The sequence below is a fragment of the Malaclemys terrapin genome, chromosome 2, assembly GCF_027887155.1.
Source record: "Malaclemys terrapin pileata isolate rMalTer1 chromosome 2, rMalTer1.hap1, whole genome shotgun sequence".
Taxonomy (NCBI): domain Eukaryota; kingdom Metazoa; phylum Chordata; order Testudines; family Emydidae; genus Malaclemys; species Malaclemys terrapin.
Window position 1 is genome coordinate 285,700,653 of NC_071506.1, and position 18,385 is coordinate 285,719,037.

The following is an 18,385-nucleotide window of genomic DNA, read 5'->3' on the forward strand; positions in this document are numbered from 1 at the left end:
CTTTCTTTGTCTCCTCCTCTCTACACTGAACTGTCCCAGTCTTCTCAATCTCTCCCGGCCTCCATTTCGTCTCTATCCCCTTCCTATCGCTGCGCTATCTTGTTTGAGAAAGGGGGACCAGCACAGAATGCAGGATTTGGGGGGCAGGGAGATGTATAGGATGGCAGCACTCCGGACAAGAGCCCCACCCCTCATTCGAAGCTGCCAGAAACCTTCCCCAATTCACACACTACAGCCCCCTGCCAAACCTTTACAAAGTAGCCAGTGTTTGCGTGTGTTCCAACTCTGACTAGCTAGCACATGAAGGGTTAAGTCTGATGTGCATGACAACTGCACTCAGCCCCTGCTTTTCGGAGGGGTTGGCTGGTTATCAGCTCCCCACTGGAGTCAGGAGAGCTGCACGCCTCCCAGTGCCTGGCCCTGCGCGCTGACAGAGAACATCCCATTTCTAAAGCGCCTGACCATGGTTAGCCGATCCTCAAAGCACTCCCACGTAGCAGGCAGTAACGATGGGAAGTCACTTTCCCCAGGCCTTGCAGCCGGTGAGTATCAGAGCTGGGATTCAGACCCAGGCAGGCCTGGCCCCCGGGACCCAGGCTGACCTTGCACTTGAACTGAACTGATGTACCTGTCCCAGATGTCCGTAGTAACGAGGGAGGAATTACCTCCAGTCTCCGCTCGTTATTTTTCTCCCTGGCAGCAGAGGAGCCTTGCTGTAGCTAATCCTGGAGTGCTGTCGTGTGCTCCTAGCGGGCAGAGCACCTGCTTTACCTCGCAAACGCCATTAGTTCCACTTTTCTGGGGCGGGAGCATTATTGAACACTCGTCGTCTCTTCTACCCTCTCTGTGTGGAGCTTTCTGCACTTTCCTCTTCATCTGTGCCCACATGCTCCGCTCTGAAGGGAAACGTTCGCCCCGGGCTGGTGCTGGAAGGACATAGCACCCTGCAGGAAAGCTACTCGCTGGGAAATGTTGCATAACCACAGACCAGAATTTGAGCTGAGAAAACAGGCTTTGAACTTCAGCACCTTCAGATGCTTTAAAATCCATGTTGCTCCTGGTTCTCTAGAGCATTCAAGGAACGGGAGGGCAATATGGATACCAGCTAAGCTATGCAGCCTAGGGGAAGTGTCGGGGAAGAAGTTTCATGCCAAGTGCCATCAGGCCGGTTAGACACTGGTGACTGGGAGTGGCTGAGGGACTTCCACACTCATCTCCTCTGATGCACCCCCAGATGTATTGGGCCACAAATTCTAATAAAAGCCCCCCCCACCACCACCTCGCCAGCTCCATTAGTGCTGTGGCAGCTCTTGGCGAGACTCTGGGCCAGGCAGAACCATTCTCAGAACTCGGCTGGTAAGACAGGAAGCAGTTAAGGAAACTCATTTGGATCAGTGGTTCTCAACCTTTCCTGGCAACTGGAGCAGTGCACCAGAGTAAGGAGCCTGCGATGATCTCACCCCGGTGAGGATCGGCGAGTTCCAGCAGCGTAGGGTCTGCATGACAGCAGAATCAGGCACTCGGACCTCTGCGGCACAGAGAGAATCATCCCCCATTTACAGATGGGGAAACCGAGGCACAGGAAATTACTTGGTCAGCACTACTCAGGAAATCAGGGCAGAGCTGAGTTTGGAACCTGGGCATCCTGACTTCCAGTCCCCAGCTCTCGTCAGTAAGCCACACTCCCCCCTGAAACAAGTGAGGCATTGCCCAGCCCACACCAGGAAGCCCTGTGTGCGCACCCCAGTCCCACGAAGAAGCCAAAAGGAAGGGAAGAGGCCGAGCCTGCTGGAGGGGCCATTGGAGCGTGGAGAGGAAAACTGCCCGGGAACTTTGCAACGAAACCAGAGAAATCCCTCCGCTGGCCCCTCGTTCTATTTACAAAGACAACAGAGCTGGGCTTCCGGTGCAGAGGGGCCTCCCGACTGGCAGGCAGCCAGGGACAGGTTTGGCTCAGGGAGGGAGGTGTCAGGAAGGCAGGAGGGGATGGGGTCGAGCCTCCACATTAGCACTGCAGGGAGCACAGAAGAGGAGAGACCCAGGGGCCACTGTACACCCTGCCTTCACTCCCTTATAACTGCTGGGAGGACCACTCCTGACCCACCCATATCAGCTGAGACAAGCAATGGTGATGGTTAGGATAGAGATATTCAGGCCTGTCTGCAAAGGCCTAGACTTTCAGAATTTAGGTGTATTCTTATCACGTAGCTAGTTCTAGAGGTATAAAAGAAAGAATCAAAATCACTGTCTGTCTGTGTAAGGGCCTTGTCGTACTGTGACAGTCTGAGGCTCTGTTCTTAGGCTGAGGCCTTGGGCTAAGCAGCAGGGGCAGCCATAAACTGGGAAGTGAACGGTCACATCCTCACATCCCAAACCCGTCACATGGAAATAAGGCAATCTGGGGCTGTTAGGAATCCAATCCTGTCCTCATATTCCTGTCACCTCCAGAGAAAGGGAAGAGCCTAGAAGATTAAAAGGAAACTTAGTTTGACAGCAGCATCCTGTCTGGCAAGAACTCACTTCTCAATAGCTGGGATGTGAAATCCTCATTTCTGTGTTGTTCTATCATTGTAGTCTCCACTTCCCTATTGTTTGTCTGTATAATCTGTCAGGTTCTGGGATTGTTTCTGTCTGCTGTATAATTCATTTTGTTGGGTGTAAATCAATTAAGGTGGTGGGATATAATTGGTTAAATAACCATGTTACAATATGTTAGGATTGGTTAGTTAAATTTCAGTAAAATGATTGGTTAAGGTATAGCTAAGCAGAACTCAGGTTTTACTATATAGTCTGCAGTCAATCAGGAAGTAAGGGGAGAATGGGAACAGGGACTTGGGGTGGGGGAATTGGAACAGGGACACAGGCAAGGCTCTGTGGTATCAGAGCTGGGAAGGGGGACACTGAGGAAGGAAACTGGAATCATGCTTGCTGGAAGTTCACCCCAATAAACATTGAATTGTTTGCACCTTCGGACTTCGGGTATTGCTGCTCTCTGTTCATGCGAGAAGGACCAGGGAAGTGAGAGGGTGAAGGAATAAGCCCCCTAACAGTGCTCCTCGACCACCTCACATAAAGACATACACGGAAATCATTGCTTTACCCACCCAGAAAGCACTTTCCAAGGCATACCTGTGATAGCCTCTTGATGTGGGGGTGCTGATGGGCTTTTCCATCCCACAGTGCCCAATGCTGTGCTGGGGGCTGGGTGGGCGCTTGAAGCGGGTGTGGGTAAAAGCTGCCCTTCATTCAGGCTAAATGTAAGAAACAATTAAGTCCTTTATGGAATAAGATGGCTGAAACAATAGGAGCCACCACCCAAAACACAGGCCATATGCAAGGAGCTGAGCATTTGCGGGGGGGGGGGGGAGGGGGGTATTGCTGTGATGGAGCCATGCATGCGTGGAGGGAAGCAGTCAGAAACACCAGAGAGGCACACAGAGAAGGCAGCAGGGAAGTACCAGAGACAGCCAGAGAAGCATTTGTAGCATGACCTTCAGAGAAAGCTCTTGGGCAGAGTGCTAGCTGGAAAGGGGCTTGGAACCATGAGCAAAGAAGCTCTCTCCAATTGTTTGATTCCTGCTGTGTTCAGGGAGACAGGACTTTGCATACTCTTTGTAGATAAATAGGGATGCATCAAAGAAATGCCTGATTCCATCGATTGCTCTAATAGAAACAACCCACAAGTCCCCAGATATTGGCTAACCACTCAGATCAGAAAGGGTGACACTGGGAAGCAGGCTTAGGCCATCTGAGTAGAACAACTAAACCCTTGAATCTACAAAGAGAAAGTGCACTTCCCCCCCATCCTGCTGCCTGACACCCAAGCTCAGCCACTTTAGCTCCTTCAGCAATTCGAGTTCTTTCCATATTTCGTTAAGCACAGGGGGATGTTGGACAGTAAGGGTCAATCCAAGCTGAAAGCGCCTGTCCCCAGGAGACTCGAACACAGGATGTGTTTTTCACAGAGGTCCCAGAGCAGTGAGACTGAGCATCTTTGCAATACAAGGCTGTCGCTACTAGCAGCCAGAGACTGGCAAACAGTCAGTGCACCTTTGAGTCTCCTTCAGCCCATCCCCTCAATTCAAGTCAAACAGAACTAGCACTGCAGGGAGCGGGTTGGACAAACATCAACAGAGCTGAGCTGAAAGCTTGTTCCCAGCTATTACCGAGATTGCTACAGTCGTCCTCCGTCCTCCAGGGGCCATGGCACGACGGTCCCCTACAGTCCATTTATAGAGCTAGTGTGTAATGTCCTGTCTAACGGGGCTCCTGTCCCGTCCCTTCCCTTAGGACAGCGGTTCTCAACCAGGGGGACGCGTAGCCCTCAGGGTACACAGAGATCTTCCAGGGGTGCATCAACTCATCTATAGATTTGCCTAGTTTTACAACAGGCTCCATAAAAATCACTAGTGAAGTCAAATTTCATACAATGACTTACTTATACTGCTCTATATACTATACACTGAAATGTAAGTACATTATTTATATTCCAATCCATTTATTTTATAACTTTATGGTAAAAATGAGAGAGTAAGCAATTTTTCAATAATAGTGTGCACTGACACTTCAGTATTTTTATGTCTGATTTTGTGAGCAAGTAGCTTTTAAGTGAGGTGAAACTTGGGGTAGCAAGACAAATCAGACCCCTGAAAGGGGAACAGTAGTGTGGAAAGGTTGCGAACCACTGCCTTAGGAGATGGGTTTACAGGCTTGTCACGGATACGCTAGGGGATTTTCCTTGATATCTACCCTTAATTTCCCTTTTCTCCATTCCAGCCCGAGTCCCAGTCACTTTCCCACCCTGGCAGCAGCCTGAGTAATTCCTCTGCCAGCGCAACTCCTAACTCACCTCATCACGGGGCAGTTGGAAGGGATAAAACTAACCTCAACCGAGCCTCTCCCCACACCTGCCCCCTCCACCCAACCTAACCCAGTTCCTTCCACCCCGCCTCTCCCCACACCCGCCCCCTCCACCCAACCTAACCCTGCCCCCTCCACCCCGCCTCTCCCCACCCCCGCCCCCTCCACCCAACCTAACCCCACACCCACCCCTTCCACCCAACCTAACCCTGCCCCTTCCACCCAGCCTCTCCCCACACCCACCCCCTCCACCCAGCCTAACCCTGCCCCCTCCACCCCGCCTCTCCCCACACCCACCCCTTCCACCCAACCTAACCCAGTTCCTTCCACCCCGCCTCTCCCCACCCCCACCCCCTCCACCCAACCTAACCCCACACCCACCCCCTCCACCCAGCCTAACCCCGCCCCCTCCACTCAGCCTCTCCCCACACCCACCCCCTCCACCCAACCTAACCCAGTTCCTTCCACCCCGCCTCTCCCCATCCCCACCCCCTCCACCCAACCTAACCCTGCCCCCCCACCCAACCTAACCCTGCCCCCTCCACCCCGCCTCTCCCCACCCCCGCCCCCTCCACCCAACCTAACCCTGCCCCCTCCACCCCGCCTCTCCCCACCCAACCTAACCCTGCCCCCTCCACCCCGCCTCTTCCCACCCCTGCCCCCTCCACCCAACCTAACCCTGCCCCCTCCACCCCGCCTCTCTCCACCCCCGCCCCCTCCACCCAACCTAACCCTGCCCCCCCACCCAACCTAACCCTGCCCCCTCCACCCCGCCTCTCCCCACACCCGCCCCCTCCACCCAACCTAACCCGGTTCCTTCCACCCCGCCTCTCCCCACACCACCCCTTGTACCCAGCCTAACCCCACCCCCTCCACTCAGCCTCTCCCCACCCCCGCCCCCTCCACCCAACCTAACCCCACCCCCTCCACTCAGCCTCTCCCCACCCCCTCCACCCCACCTCTCCCCACCCCTGCCCCCTCCACCCAACCTAACCCCGCCCCCTCCACCCCACCTCTCCCCACCCCCTCCACCCCGCCTCTCTCTGCCCCCTCCACCCAACCTAACCCCACCCCCTCCACCCCGCCTCTCCCCACCCCCGCCCCCTCTCCCCAACCTAACCCCGCCCCCTCCACCCAACCTAACCTCACCCCCTCCACCCCGCCTCTCCCCACCCCCTCCACCCAACCTAACCCTGCCCCCCCCACCCAACCTAACCCCGCCCCCTCCACCCCGCCTCTCCCCACACCTGCCCCCTCCACCCAACCTAACCCTGCCCCCTCCACCCCGCCTCTCTCCACCCCCGCCCCCTCCACCCAACCTAACCCCGCCCCCTCCCCACACCTGCCCCCTCCACCCAACCTAACCCTGCCCCCTCCACCCCGCCTCTCTCCACCCCCACCCCCTCCACCCAACCTAACCTCACCCCCTCCACCCCGCCTCTCTCCACCCCCACCCCCTCCACCCAACCTAACCTCACCCCCTCCACCCCGCCTCTCCCCACACCTGCCCCCTCCACCCAACCTAACCCCGCCCCCTCCACTCAGCCTCTCCCCACACCCACCCGCTCTACCCAGCCCCACACCCCAACTCCCCACGTGGTCGCCAGACACCCCCCGCCAGTGCCTCCGCACGTCACGGCAGCGGCGCTTACGTCACCCTGTGACTCCATTTTGTGGCGGGAACACGTCATCGCGCATTGTTATGGCAACACAGTCCAACTCCCGCGCTAAGCCCTAGAGCCGCATCACCGCGGCGGCCGCCCAGCCTCGCGGGATGACGTCACGTCGGAACGTAATGACGACGCCGCGCGGACGCGCTCACCCTCAGCCAGCTCCGTGGAGACGCGGCAGCTGAGCGCGGCCCCGCAAAGGCTCACGGGAAAGCTAGGAGCCAGACATCTCGCGAGAACACGCGGGACTTCACGCACCGCGCGGGAACGGGACCACACGGCGTGATGGGAGATGTAGTTCCGGGCGGGGCAGGGCGCTGCCGGGAGCTGAGAGAGCAGCCGGGGCCAGCGCGGTGTTCTGGAGAGGAGAGGAGCCTTGACAGAGACGGCTAGAGCGCCGCCCCATAACACCATAGAGTCCTGCCAGAGCGCCGCTCCCGGGGCACCATAGAGTCCTGCCAGAGCGCCGCTCCCGGGGCACCATAGAGACCGTAGAGACGTACCAGACTGCCCCTCCCACAGTACCATAGAGACGTACCAGAGCGCCACCTCTGCCCAGTTAGGGAGCCGAGACCTGAGCGGCTGAGGTGGAACCCAGGCGTCCTGACTCCCTGCTCCGCCTGCTCTAAGTTGGGGTCTCCAGGTGTCCGGTTTTTGACTGGAAAATCCGGACGAAAAAGGGATCGGGCACTGTCTGGTCAGCCGACACTAAAAGTCCGGTTACCAGAGTAACCGCGATCAGCCTTCCTGCCGAGTGGGCGGGAAGACCTGCAGCTGCTCGGCTGCTGATGGAGAGCCTCAGCGGCAGCTGCAGCTACAGCTTTGGGGGAGGGATAGCTCAGTGGTTTGAGTATTGGCCTGCTACAGCCAGGGTTGTGAGTTCAATCCTTGAGGGGGCCACTTAGGGATCTGGGGCAAAATCAGTCCTTGGTCCTGCTAGTGAAGGCAGGGGGCTGGACTCGATGACCTTTCAGGGTCCCTTCCGGCTCTATGAGATAGGTATATCTCCATATACAGGGGCCATCTCACAGCCTGGGGATGTGGCTCCGGCTGAGGAGGGGGCCGGCCTGGGGCTGGGGAGCGCCCGCAGGTTCGCGCCAGCGCCAATGCTGCGAGCAGAGCGGGCGAGGGGAGGGCAAGCTCTGAGCACACTGGAGAGGCGGCGGATTGCCAACTTTCTAATAACACAAAACTGAACATCCTTGTCTCGCTCCCACTCACTCCATCCCCCCCACCTTGCTGTCTCACTTTAGACTTTCATTGGGCTGGGGTCGAGGGGTTCAGAGTGTGGGAGGGGGCTCAGGGCTGGGGCAGGGTGATGGGGCACAGGAGGGGGTGAGGGGTGCAGGCTCGGGGTGGCACTTACTGCAGGCGGCTCCTGGAAGCAGCCTGCAGCCCCTTGGCCCAGGGGGGTCCAGGGGTCCAGGGGTCTTTGCGTGCTGCCCTCATCTGCAGGTGCTATTAACAGCCGGTCCGGAGCCACCAGGGTCCCTTTTCAACGGGGTGTTCTGGTTGAAAATCGGATGCCTGGCAACCCTCGTGGGAAGGAAGGGGGCAACCTGCTACCTGCAGGGCGTGGATGTTGGGAGAGGGGAGAGGAGCTGATAGGAGAGCAACCCCTGGCCAGTCTCTGCTCGCATCCCACTGGCTGCAGAGGGGCCTGGGCTTGGCATGTCGCATGGGACCGCTTCCCCTGAATTGCCGGGCTGGGCTGCCAATCCCAGCTCCGCACATGGCGCAATCACCACCCAGGTAGGAGCCTGGCCACTCCCCAGCGCCGCTCCCTGGGAACTCGGGCGCCCGCTCGCTCTGGCACTTTGCAGCCAGCCGCAGCTGAGGTAGCCCAGGAGCCAGGGCCCCAAGAGCCCCTCACCGTGGGGTGTGTAGGAACCAGGAGCGGAGGCTCCTTAAACACCTCGGGAGAAGCGGGAGACCCCGGAACCAATATTTCTGTTCCATGTAAGTTTTCTTCAGCCTGCTACAGTTAGCGGGTCACGGCTTCCAGGGGTCAGCTACAAACAATGGGGCAAGTTCCCCAGACGGAAGCAAGCAGCCCCCTCCCCCTGTTCCATGGACCCCGACAGACAGGGGATGCCTGGGTGTGTTTAGGACCATCCCTTGCCTCGGTGCTGGGGGGCTGGAGGGGAGAGCTGGGAGTCAGGACTCCTGGGTTCTCTCCCTGGCTCTGGGAGGGGAGTGGAGAGTAGTGGTTAGAGCAGGGGGGCTGGGAGCCAGGACTCCTGAGCTCTATTCCTGGCTCAGAGAGGGGAATGATGTTTTGTGGTTAGAGCAGGGGGCTGAGGGAGCTGGGAGCCAGGACTCCTGGATTCTATGCCCAGCTCCTTCACAGACTTCTTGTGTGACCTGAGTGAGTGGCCTATGGAGAGAGCCTCTCCTGCCCCCCATAGGTAACTAGTGGGGTGGGAAGAATGTGGCAGTCCCCCAGCTGGGTGGGAGGGGACGAGTGAGTGGAGGGCAGGACTTTGGAGCAGGGGGCGGCGCCTCAGGGGCAGGGGGCAGAGCAGTGGTGTCCAGTTTTCAGAAATTGGAAAGTTGGCAACCCTAGTTCTAACCCTCTTCACTCCCAGTGGCAGGGATCCCCCTGTTATCACCCCAAGCATTCTAAAACATGTCAGGCACCCCCAGGCATGGGATTGGCTTAAATATCATGGGAATATATTTTGAAATAATAAATATGCTCTTTTATTTGCCATCTCATTTCTGAGCTTTTAGGGTGCACGCGGGTCGTGTTTTCCAGCTTTTCTCTGCAATGGTGAGGACTAGAAACTTACTATTTTTCTGAAATGAAAGCTGAGATTCTCATGTAATAACATGGCTCTGTCGGAGAATAACAGAGTTCTCACTTTTTGTTTGGGTACAGCAAGTCCGATACTTTATTTTCTCTCTATCAGTTGCATAGAGGGAGAGAGCTAGGCAGGTCTCTCAACAGGTAAACAATTACAGCAAGCATTTATACCTTTTGTTACAGACAATAATGAGCAACAGCTGCATTTTGTTTATACATAGGTCATCCTGATATCTTGTTTTGCTCACTAATGTAGACTCTTAGTCTACAGTCCATATTATCTACACATTATCTACACAAGGTCGCAACAACTTCTCACACAGTTCTTTCCCACTCGCCTCACACATTCCTCGCTTCTACAAATCTTGCGTTATTAGGGTTACAGTTAGCCTGACTCTTGCTAACGAACTGTCATGCATTGCATCCCCTTCCTGTCAGTTCTTTCTCTGCTTCCACAGCTCCAGGAGCTGGGGCTTTAACAAAATCCACCAGCTAGTGTGAAACTCAATGACATCGGGAGCATTGGCAACACTAGAAATAGAAACCAGGAGTCCCAAGTATTATTTCCTGCCCCACTCCCACACACCTTCTAACCCACTAGCCTCCCGCCCCAGGTGTGAGGGTTGCAAATCCCCACTCTGCTTGGGCGTCAGTAATGCCATTCGGGTGCTCCACAAGTCACAGAGACCTGAGCTCCAGCCCGAGAGGGGAGAAAGTCTCCGGATCCCCTGTGGATGTTGTTTACGTGTCTGTTTGAAGTCTGCACCTGTGGTGGCGATACTAGGGGCACCAACAGCTAATACATTTCAGTCAAAGCCTCCAGCCATAGGCGGCGAGTTCGATGGGCCTGCGGTGCCCGTGCTCCACCAATATTCAGCAACGTGGGCCCGGCTCCACCAGTGTTTGGGCTGATATTTTCAGAGCCGTCCTGTCCATAGGATGGACCGGGGCAGCCTCTCCTGGCCCCATGCTTCGGGGGGCCCCGTGCTCCAGGGGGATGCAGGGTCCAGGGCAGCCTGCGGGGTAGCGGGGAACCTGGCGCTGGCAGCAGCAAGTGACCCGGCCCCAGCCTGCCCTGCTCCGCCCAGTCCCCACTCCTTCCCCCAAACCTCCGCCCCCCCAGCTCTTCTCGCCCCTGCTCCGCCCCCTCCTCACCTCTACTCTGCCCCCTCCTCACCTCTACTCCACCCCTTCCCCCAAACCTCCGCCCCCCCGGCTCTTCTCGCCCCTGCTCCGCCCCCTCCTCACCTCTACTCTGCCCCCTCCTCACCTCTACTCCACCCCTTCCCCCAAACCTCCACCCCCCCCAGCTCTTCTCGCCCCTGCTCCGCCCCCTCCTCACCTCTACTCTGCCCCCTCCTCACCTCTACTCCACCCCTTCCCCCAAACCTCCGCCCCCCTGGCTCTTCTCGCCCCTGCTCCGCCCCCTCCTCACCTCTACTCTGCCCCCTCCTCACCTCTACTCCACCCCTTCCCCCAAACCTCCGCCCCCCCGGCTCTTCTCGCCCCTGCTCCGCCCCCTCCTCACCTCTACTCTGCCCCCTCCTCACCTCTACTCCACCCCTTCCCCCAAACCTCCACCCCCCCCAGCTCTTCTCGCCCCTGCTCCGCCCCCTCCTCACCTCTACTCTGCCCCCTCCTCACCTCTACTCCACCCCTTCCCCCAAACCTCCGCCCCCCCGGCTCTTCTCGCCCCTGCTCCGCCCCCTCCTCACCTCTACTCCACCCCTTCCCCCAAACCTCCGCCCCCCCGGCTCTTCTCGCCCCTGCTCCGCCCCCTCCTCACCTCTACTCCACTCCTTCCCCCAAACCTCCGCCCCCCCCGGCTCTTCTCGCCCCTGCTCCGCCCCCTCCTCACCTCTACTCCACTCCTTCCCCCAAACCTCCGCCCCCCCCGGCTCTTCTCACCCCTGCTCTGCCCCCTCCTCACCTCTACTCCACTCCTTCCCCCAAACCTCCGCCCCCCCCGGCTCTTCTCGCCCCTGCTCCGCCCCCTCCTCACCTCTACTCCACTCCTTCCCCCAAACCTCCGCCCCCCCGGCTCTTCTCGCCCCTGCTCCGCCCCCTCCTCACCTCTACTCCACTCCTTCCCCAAAACCTCTGCCCCCCCTGCTCCGCCCCCTCCTCACCTCTACTCCACTCCTTCCCCCAAACCTCCGCCCCCCCAGCTCTTCTCGCCCCTGCTCTGCCCCCTCCTCACCTCTACTCCACTCCTTCCCCCAAACCTCCGCCCCGCCCCCCGGCTCTTCTCACCCCTGCTCTGCCCCCTCCTCACCTCTACTCCACTCCTTCCCTCAAACCTCCGCCCCCCCCAGCTCTTCTCGCCCCTGCTCCGCCCCCTCCTCACCTCTACTCCACTCCTTCCCCCAAACCTCTGCCCCCCCCGGCTCTTCTCGCCCCTGCTCTGCCCCCTCCTCACCTCTACTCCGCCCCCCCGGCTCTTCTCGCCCCTGCTCCGCCCCCTCCTCACCTCTACTCCGCCCCCTCCTCACCTCTACTCCACCCCTTCCCCCAAGCCTCCGCCCCCCCCCCCCGGCTCTTCTCACCCCTGCTCCACACCCTCCTCGCCCCCATTCCACCCCTTCCCCCAAACCACCGCCCCGCCTCTTTCCGGCTTCCGTCCCCTCCCCCGAGCGATGCCGGGAGCAGGGCGGGGCCGGCTGGGGCCAGGTCACTCACTTCTGCTGGTGCTAGGCCCCTGTGGACAGGACGGCTCTGCTCTGACCCGTTCTGGGCACCACCAAAAATGATACAAACCTATCGCCCATGCTCCCAGCCCCACTTTAACTCTACCGGGCTAGCTTTAGAAATGCTCCCTGATTCCCCGGCTGTACTCCCTGTGCAGTCACCCTCCCCCTGCCTCTCTTTCAACCCGGCCAGGGGCCAGGGAATCAGCTGGGAGCACGGCTGGGGGAGCTGGGGGCTAGATTGGTTTGGTGGCAGTGGGGAGTGGGGCCCGGAGAGAGGGGGTCGGCTCGGGACACTTTGAAGGCGGGAGGAGAGTACTTTAAGTACTTTACGAAGGATTAGAAGAGCAGCGCGAGGGTTGAGTCTGGTTGGCAGGGAGAAAGTGGGATCAGGGGCTGTGGGGGGCAGGCTACGGTTAGGGGCGTGGGTGAGGCACAGAGCAGGGAACAGCTGGCTTCAGTATCTAAGGAGAAGTATCTCCGCTACCCCCCGCCCTCCCCAAGCGCTCAGACTCTGTGCTGAGAATTCAGCTCTTCGAACCATTCAGAGAAACACTGAACTTCAAACCAGCTCAACCTTCAGCATTTCCAACCCCTGCTCTCTGTTCCTCTGTTGCCTAATCCACCTGCCCTCCCAGCCAGTGACCCGATGCCACGGGGCCCCTGCCTGCCTGGGAAAGGTTCCGCTCTGCCACACGGCTGCTCTCTCGGGGTGGAACATCTGTCAGGTTTCCGATAAAACGTAGCGACCAGAATGGACAAACAAACTGATCCAGCCGTGGGGGCTGGGAGACCCAGCGCCAGGGACGGACACAGCCCGGTTCCCCAGCTTGTAGGGAGCAAGATGGACTCAGTGGGACCTGCCCACGCTTTGCTCTGAGCTCCGTTCTCGTCACAGGGCGGGAGTGGGGAAAGCCTGCGGAGCCCCTGTGGGCAGCACCCCTAGAGCCAGAACCCCTGCAGCTGTCAGCGCTCGGGGCGCCCGTTGGGAAGAGGGACGGAGGGATGGCCTGGGTCTGGGAGTTTGGTTCCTTTCTCTGCCATTCGCTTGCTGGGCTGCAGGGATAGTGACCGTGACGTGACCCCGCCCCCCCCCCACTCAGTATGCGCTGCCCCGGTGCCCTGCGCTGGGCGATGCCCCTGGATTGCAAAGGGCTGTGAGGAGGAGCCATCCTGGGGGGGTCCCGGCACCAGGCCGGAAGCAACGGGATGCAGAAGCTGAACCTCTGTGGGTCTCTTTCCATCCTACCTCCTGAGCATCCCCTCCCCCACCCCAAACACACCCCTGTCCCTGGTCACATGGGGGCTGGGTGTGGGGCGAGCTGGCAGGGTGGTGGGTCTCTGCATTGCGGTGACCCGCAGGGCGTGCCGAGCTTCCCCCGGACACAGCCGGGGAGAGGAGCCAAGAAAGGATGTGCTCTGGCTCCAGGGACCTGCGGCTGCAGCACCGATGGGCTCGTTCAATCCGGCCCTAGAGGCGAGATGGGTTTAGTGACCAGGCACAGGACAGAGCTTCCAGGCCACCAGGAACTGGGCATCCCGTTCCCCTGGCTCGCCCTCCCTCCTGCCCCATCCCACGGCCGGGCTGTGCCAACTTTGCCTGCCTCTCTCCAGCAGCTCCCGACAACAAATCGATGACAGAGATTGCAATGGGCAGGGTGCTGGCCGGGCAGGGGGAGGAGTAGGGCAGCTTCTGGGGAATTAGTTAATGGAAGACTAAGATCAACAGAGGGGAGTTCTTGGGGTGGGGGAGAGGGGCAGACGGCTCCCTGGGATCCATTCGCCACCCGCACAGATGAAGGGGCTGCTAGTTCTGGGCTTGGGCTTGGTGGCCCTGGCTGCGGCTAGCGATTTGACGCTGCAGGAGAGGGTGGTGGACTTGGTGCTGGAGGATTTTCACAACAAGAAATTCGTGCAATGGGTGTACAAGAAACAGGCCGTGGAAGACGTCACTGAAACAGTGAGTGCGTGAGAGCCGGCGACGCGTTGCTGTGCGCTGAGCTGCTGAGTCCCTCCCCAGAGGTGGCTGCTCCGCAGTGATGGGGGAAGCGATTCCTGTCTACCCAGCCTGTGGGACGAAAGGAACGTGGGACTCTCATGGCTGAGAGCCCCTCTGGGTGGGTTTGCGGTGGGGGTACACAGCGCCCATGGGTGAGGACGGAGGAGGTCTGCGGAGACTGGCTGGGGGCAGGGAAGGGGAGCTGTGGGGAGGACTGGGTTTGGGTACAGGGAGGGGGGTGGGATGGCGGTGGGCAGGGGCCTGGGGATGAACCGGAGCTCTGCAGAGCTTGGTGCAGACACAGCCATGCTCAACACTCCCAGTGGCCCATGCGTCGTGCATCGCCTGGGGGGACAAGGCCGGCTAGGGGAGAGGGCAGGGCGGCCAGGGCTCTGCGCAGCCAGAATGGGGAAAGCAGGACGGAGCCTGGCCCCGCGGAGCTGCTCTCGGCCCTGCAGGCAGCGCGAGGCGGGCATCGGTCGGGAGAGCTGGTTCCAGCTAACGGGGCTCAGCGTCCTGGCCCAGGGGGACTAGGCTGGGCTGCGGGCACCTGGCCAGCCTTGTCAGAGGCGAATGGGCGTTGACCTGCAGAGCTCAGCTACACATGAACTGTGCCCGGCCCCCCTGAGGGGGCAGCCAGCGGCAAGCACAGGGTGCGGGGTACTGCCGGGGGCCTAGGAGTGGTGACGTCCCAGTAGCCCCGCCCCTTTGCTCCCCAGGCTCGCCCCGCCCCTCCCCCTCCTGAGGGGGGACCCCAAGCCCACCCGCTCCCCTGGGGTCCAGTCCAGGACTGCGCATTGGCAGCTGCTGGTGCTGCTCACAATCCCTCGCTGCCCCTCCCTGGGCTGTCACCCGCTCTCCCAGGCGCTCCAGGGCCTGCTGCAGCTTCCTCCCACGCTGCGGCCGAGCTCGGGCTGGCTGCCCACAGTGCCCGGCCTCTCCGGTGGCAGCTTTTCCTCCCGGCTGTGCCCCTCGGCCCCACCGAGACGTAACCCACCAGCCGTTGGCCCCTTCCCAGCTGCTGCAGCGTGGGGCGAACCCCCCACACTCCAGCACAGGCCGCGGGGCGCTCAGGGGCTTCTCCCAGGCTCCTCTGCGGACACCGCTGCTCATGGGCGTGGGCGCGTTGGACGTCCTGTCAGACTTGGGGGCCGGGAGCAGCACGAGGCAGAGGGAGTCTCTACCAGCCCCTCCGTCGCCTGGGGTGACACTGCCCCTCACAGGGTCGCGCCATGGCGGGCGAGTGAGGCTGTACCCCGGAGGCGGCTGGTTGGTGCAGGCCGCGTGCCCAGGCCCCTGGCTCTGTGCTGGGCTGGAGTCTCCAGCACACCCGAGCACTGGCTAGTCACAGTGAGCAATGCACAGTCCCCTTAGCACGCAGGGCGTTTCCTCAGGGCCCTGCGCGTCCCGGGGAGCCTCCACCCCCCTCGGCAGAGGGAGCCCGGGGCTCTGGCAGGAGCTGCCAGCGGCGCTTTGCTGACCCTGGTTTCTCTTTGGTTCCAGGAGTATCCGGCGGGGCCCTTTGTGCGGCTGCGGGTCAGGCTCCAGCAGACCCAGTGCCGGAACCAGCCGGGGAGCAGACAGGACTGCGCCCTCAAACGCAGAGGGGTGAGCGAGGGGCCAGCCGCCTCCGACCTCTGTCTGTCTGGGCGGCTGGGTCACTGCTCCAGAGGGTCATTTCCTCCCCCTCCACCGGGGGGGAGTGCAGAGCGAGGGAGCGTGCGAGCGGCAGGGAGGGGCTGAGCGCTGGCACGTGCTGAGTGTGCGCGGAGCAGGGGGGCTCAGCTGGACCCTGCGTGGTGAGGGCTGGAGGCGGCTGCCCGCGGGGCAAGGTGCTGGGCTCCAGTCCCTGCTCTGCCAGGGACTCCCCAGGGACAAGTCACCATGTGGCTCTGGCTGTGCGAGGGACACAGACTGGGGAGCCCAGCACCTACAGGGATTGGGGCAGGAGTGCTGGGGGGGTGCACCGACCTGTGTGTGCGAGGGGAAACATCCCCCGCGGTGAGGGAGGGGCACAGACGGCCCTGGGGTCACATGCAGCAGGGGGAGCTGGCCGGGCAGAGCTGCTGCATGTTCTCGGCAGCCCCCGGGCGCTGCCCACGGGGCTGGAGGCTTCACTTGGTCCCTCTCTCCTCAGAGGAAGCAGATCTGCCTGGCTTGTGTCAAGTTTGACTCCCGCAGCGGGGAAAAGGTGCTGGGTAGCTACACGCACTGCAGGATGGAGAAGCAGCAGCCTGAGAAGGTGAGTGCGCCCGCGGGCAGGGATCGGGCGCAGAGCCGCTCTCCTGGGAGCAGGTGCTGGGAAAATCTGACATGTCGGCAAGGGGCCTGGGAGCCGTGCTGGGTGGGGCCACCCCCAGGTGCAGCATGGGTCTGCGCACGGAGGATGGACGGACACCTGTGCTCCTGGTAGATGCCAGGACATGCACATGCCCACGACATGCACACCGACAGGCACACGCATACAGCACGCGAGCACCGAGGCTCAGCGGTTCCATGCTCTGTGCAGACTGATGGTGCCAATAGCGCTGGGCCCAGCCCATGCCCCCGGGGTGCTGCTTGGGGCCGGATCCGCACCAGCTCCCTGGCCGGAACCGTGGCCACCCTGTGACCTGACGCCTCTGCCCCTGCAGGAGATGGAGACGAGACACGAGCAGGAGTGCAGCACTGTGCAGGAGACGGGCGAAGCGCCCTACCATCCCGGCGTCTTTGCCTTCTCCAGAGGGTTGCCATCCTAGCCAGGGCGCCTCCCCCACATCCACAGCATGGTAGGACGGACACCTGCAGGCAGGGCCCTGGGACCAGGTGGGGGCTGGGCTGCTCATGGTTCCCTTCGGGGGCTCTGGGCTGGGCAGCAGATATCTCCCCCCTCCGGCCGAGCCCCCCTGCAGAGCGCTCCGTGCCCGCTCCCCTTGGGACTGATGCCCTTTGACCCACTGCCCTCCCCAGGGGCTGATCCCACAGCCCAGCAGAGGGCGCCAAGTTGCACCATAGCGGGAGGGGGCGTGTCCAGCGCCCCCAAGGGGGACCAAGGGCAGGCACCAATGGGGCAGGGGTTTCCGGGGTCCGGCCTGGGCTGCAGAGACTCGGGCTCACCCAAGGCAGCGGTGAGCAAGTGTTCCGGTCTGGGCGCTGCTCGCAGTGAGTATGCTGGGCTCGAGTGAGTCCTTGGGGGTGGGTCCAGGTCACAACACCCCTTTCCCCCCCCCGTCGCCCGCTGGCTGGCAGCCCCAGCAGAGGCCAAGGAGCAAACGGGCCCCGGAGCAGCGCAGGCTGGAACATCACGGTCTGTGACAGACGGACGGGTGTGCCCTCGGAGCTGAGCTCAGAGCACCCCCACGGGGCCCGGAGTGCCAGCCGGCGGGCATGCCTGCGGGCCCCTGGGTGCGGAAGGGGTGCCCTCGCTCCTGCCCCAGGCAGCCGCTCCCCAGGGCCGCAGCTTGGCTCTCTGCGAACATGAACCACTCGGCTGCTCTGACACGGGGCGGACGCCTCCTCCAACTCCCAGAAACAAACCCAGCCTGGAGAGCAGTGGGGTTCGGATCCCCCAGAGCCCCCAGCCGCAATGCTAACCCTATAGCATATCTCCTCTTCCCCTAGCCAGCCTGGGCACCTCTGGGACCCTTGACCCGCGGAAGGACGCTGCTATCGGCGCTGCCCAGCGGAGACCCGGCGACCACCCCTGCCCGTCAGACACTGCGCCCGCTCCAGCACCAGGCCGGGCAGAGCTGCCTGGCCAATGGATCCTGCTGCTCCTTCTCCCCACCCCCGCCTCGCTCAGCTCCATCGCCCGGCTGTTCATCCCCAATAAAGCCAGAGCCCCACTTCGGAAGGGTTGTGTTGTTATTCAGCCAGGGGCTGCCCAGCCGGCCCCCCAGGGTATTTCTCGGGTCAAGGGGATATGTTGGGCCTGCTCCCGCCGCTCCGGATTGCCCCCCTGGGTCGTCTGCTCCAGCGCATCGTCTCCTGCCTGCCGTGGCCGGGCAGCCCGGGAGTCTGTCACCCGCTCTCCCACCCGGCTGGGTCCCCGGGCTCTGCCCCGCCTCGCTCGGGGGTGGAGCATTTAGCTGGGTGTGGTGCCCCCGGGGTGTAGAAATCACCCCCTGAAGCACCCTCGCGAGTTTTACGATCCAGCCGCCAGGAAGCAGGAGGGTGCTGGGGCGAAGGACCAGGCCAGGCAGGCAGGGACCTGGGGGACAGAGCCGGGGCGAGGGGTGCAGCCCCCAGAACTCACCTGGGCAGGGGCTTAAGAACCCCAAGCTTATCAGGCCCCCCTTGTGGCAGGGAGGTCCCGCAGTCCAGCTCATCGGAGGACAGTCCCAGGGCCCTGCGGCGCAGCTGGGGTGCCCCCAGCTCTACAGAC

At 61.3% G+C, this 18,385-nt stretch overlaps 2 protein-coding genes across 2 annotated transcripts; both read left to right on the forward strand.

The window, feature by feature from the left end:
* Positions 1-4,994: 4,994 nt before the first annotated feature.
* On the forward strand, positions 4,995-6,816 carry LOC128831357 (uncharacterized; the record flags this gene model as incomplete). The annotated part of the gene is given in 5 exon segments (XM_054017669.1): positions 4,995-5,358; positions 5,361-5,588; positions 5,680-6,203; positions 6,206-6,350; positions 6,593-6,816. Coding segments are annotated over 5 exon segments (1,485 nt in total), but the record flags the coding sequence as incomplete, so codon positions are not given.
* Positions 6,817-13,757: 6,941 nt separating this feature from the next.
* Positions 13,758-17,849, forward strand: RARRES2 (retinoic acid receptor responder 2). Its single transcript, XM_054016966.1, has 5 exons — positions 13,758-13,983; positions 15,526-15,630; positions 16,160-16,264; positions 16,656-16,790; positions 17,627-17,849. Exons 1-4 carry the CDS (start codon positions 13,819-13,821, stop codon positions 16,758-16,760), a joined length of 480 nt encoding a protein of 159 aa, XP_053872941.1. The 5' UTR covers positions 13,758-13,818; the 3' UTR covers positions 16,761-16,790; positions 17,627-17,849.
* The last annotated feature ends 536 nt before the right edge of the window (positions 17,850-18,385 follow it).

Bases quoted from the DNA above. Each gene is read 5' to 3' on its own strand.
- RARRES2 (XM_054016966.1), top strand. From the start codon at position 13,819: ATGAAGGGGCTGCTAGTTCTGGGCTTGGGCTTGGTGGCCCTGGCTGCG. The intron at 15,631-16,159 runs GTGAGCGAGGGG...CTCTCTCCTCAG, and splicing joins GCGCCCTCAAACGCAGAGGG to AGGAAGCAGATCTGCCTGGC. The intron at 16,265-16,655 runs GTGAGTGCGCCC...CTGCCCCTGCAG, and splicing joins AGAAGCAGCAGCCTGAGAAG to GAGATGGAGACGAGACACGA.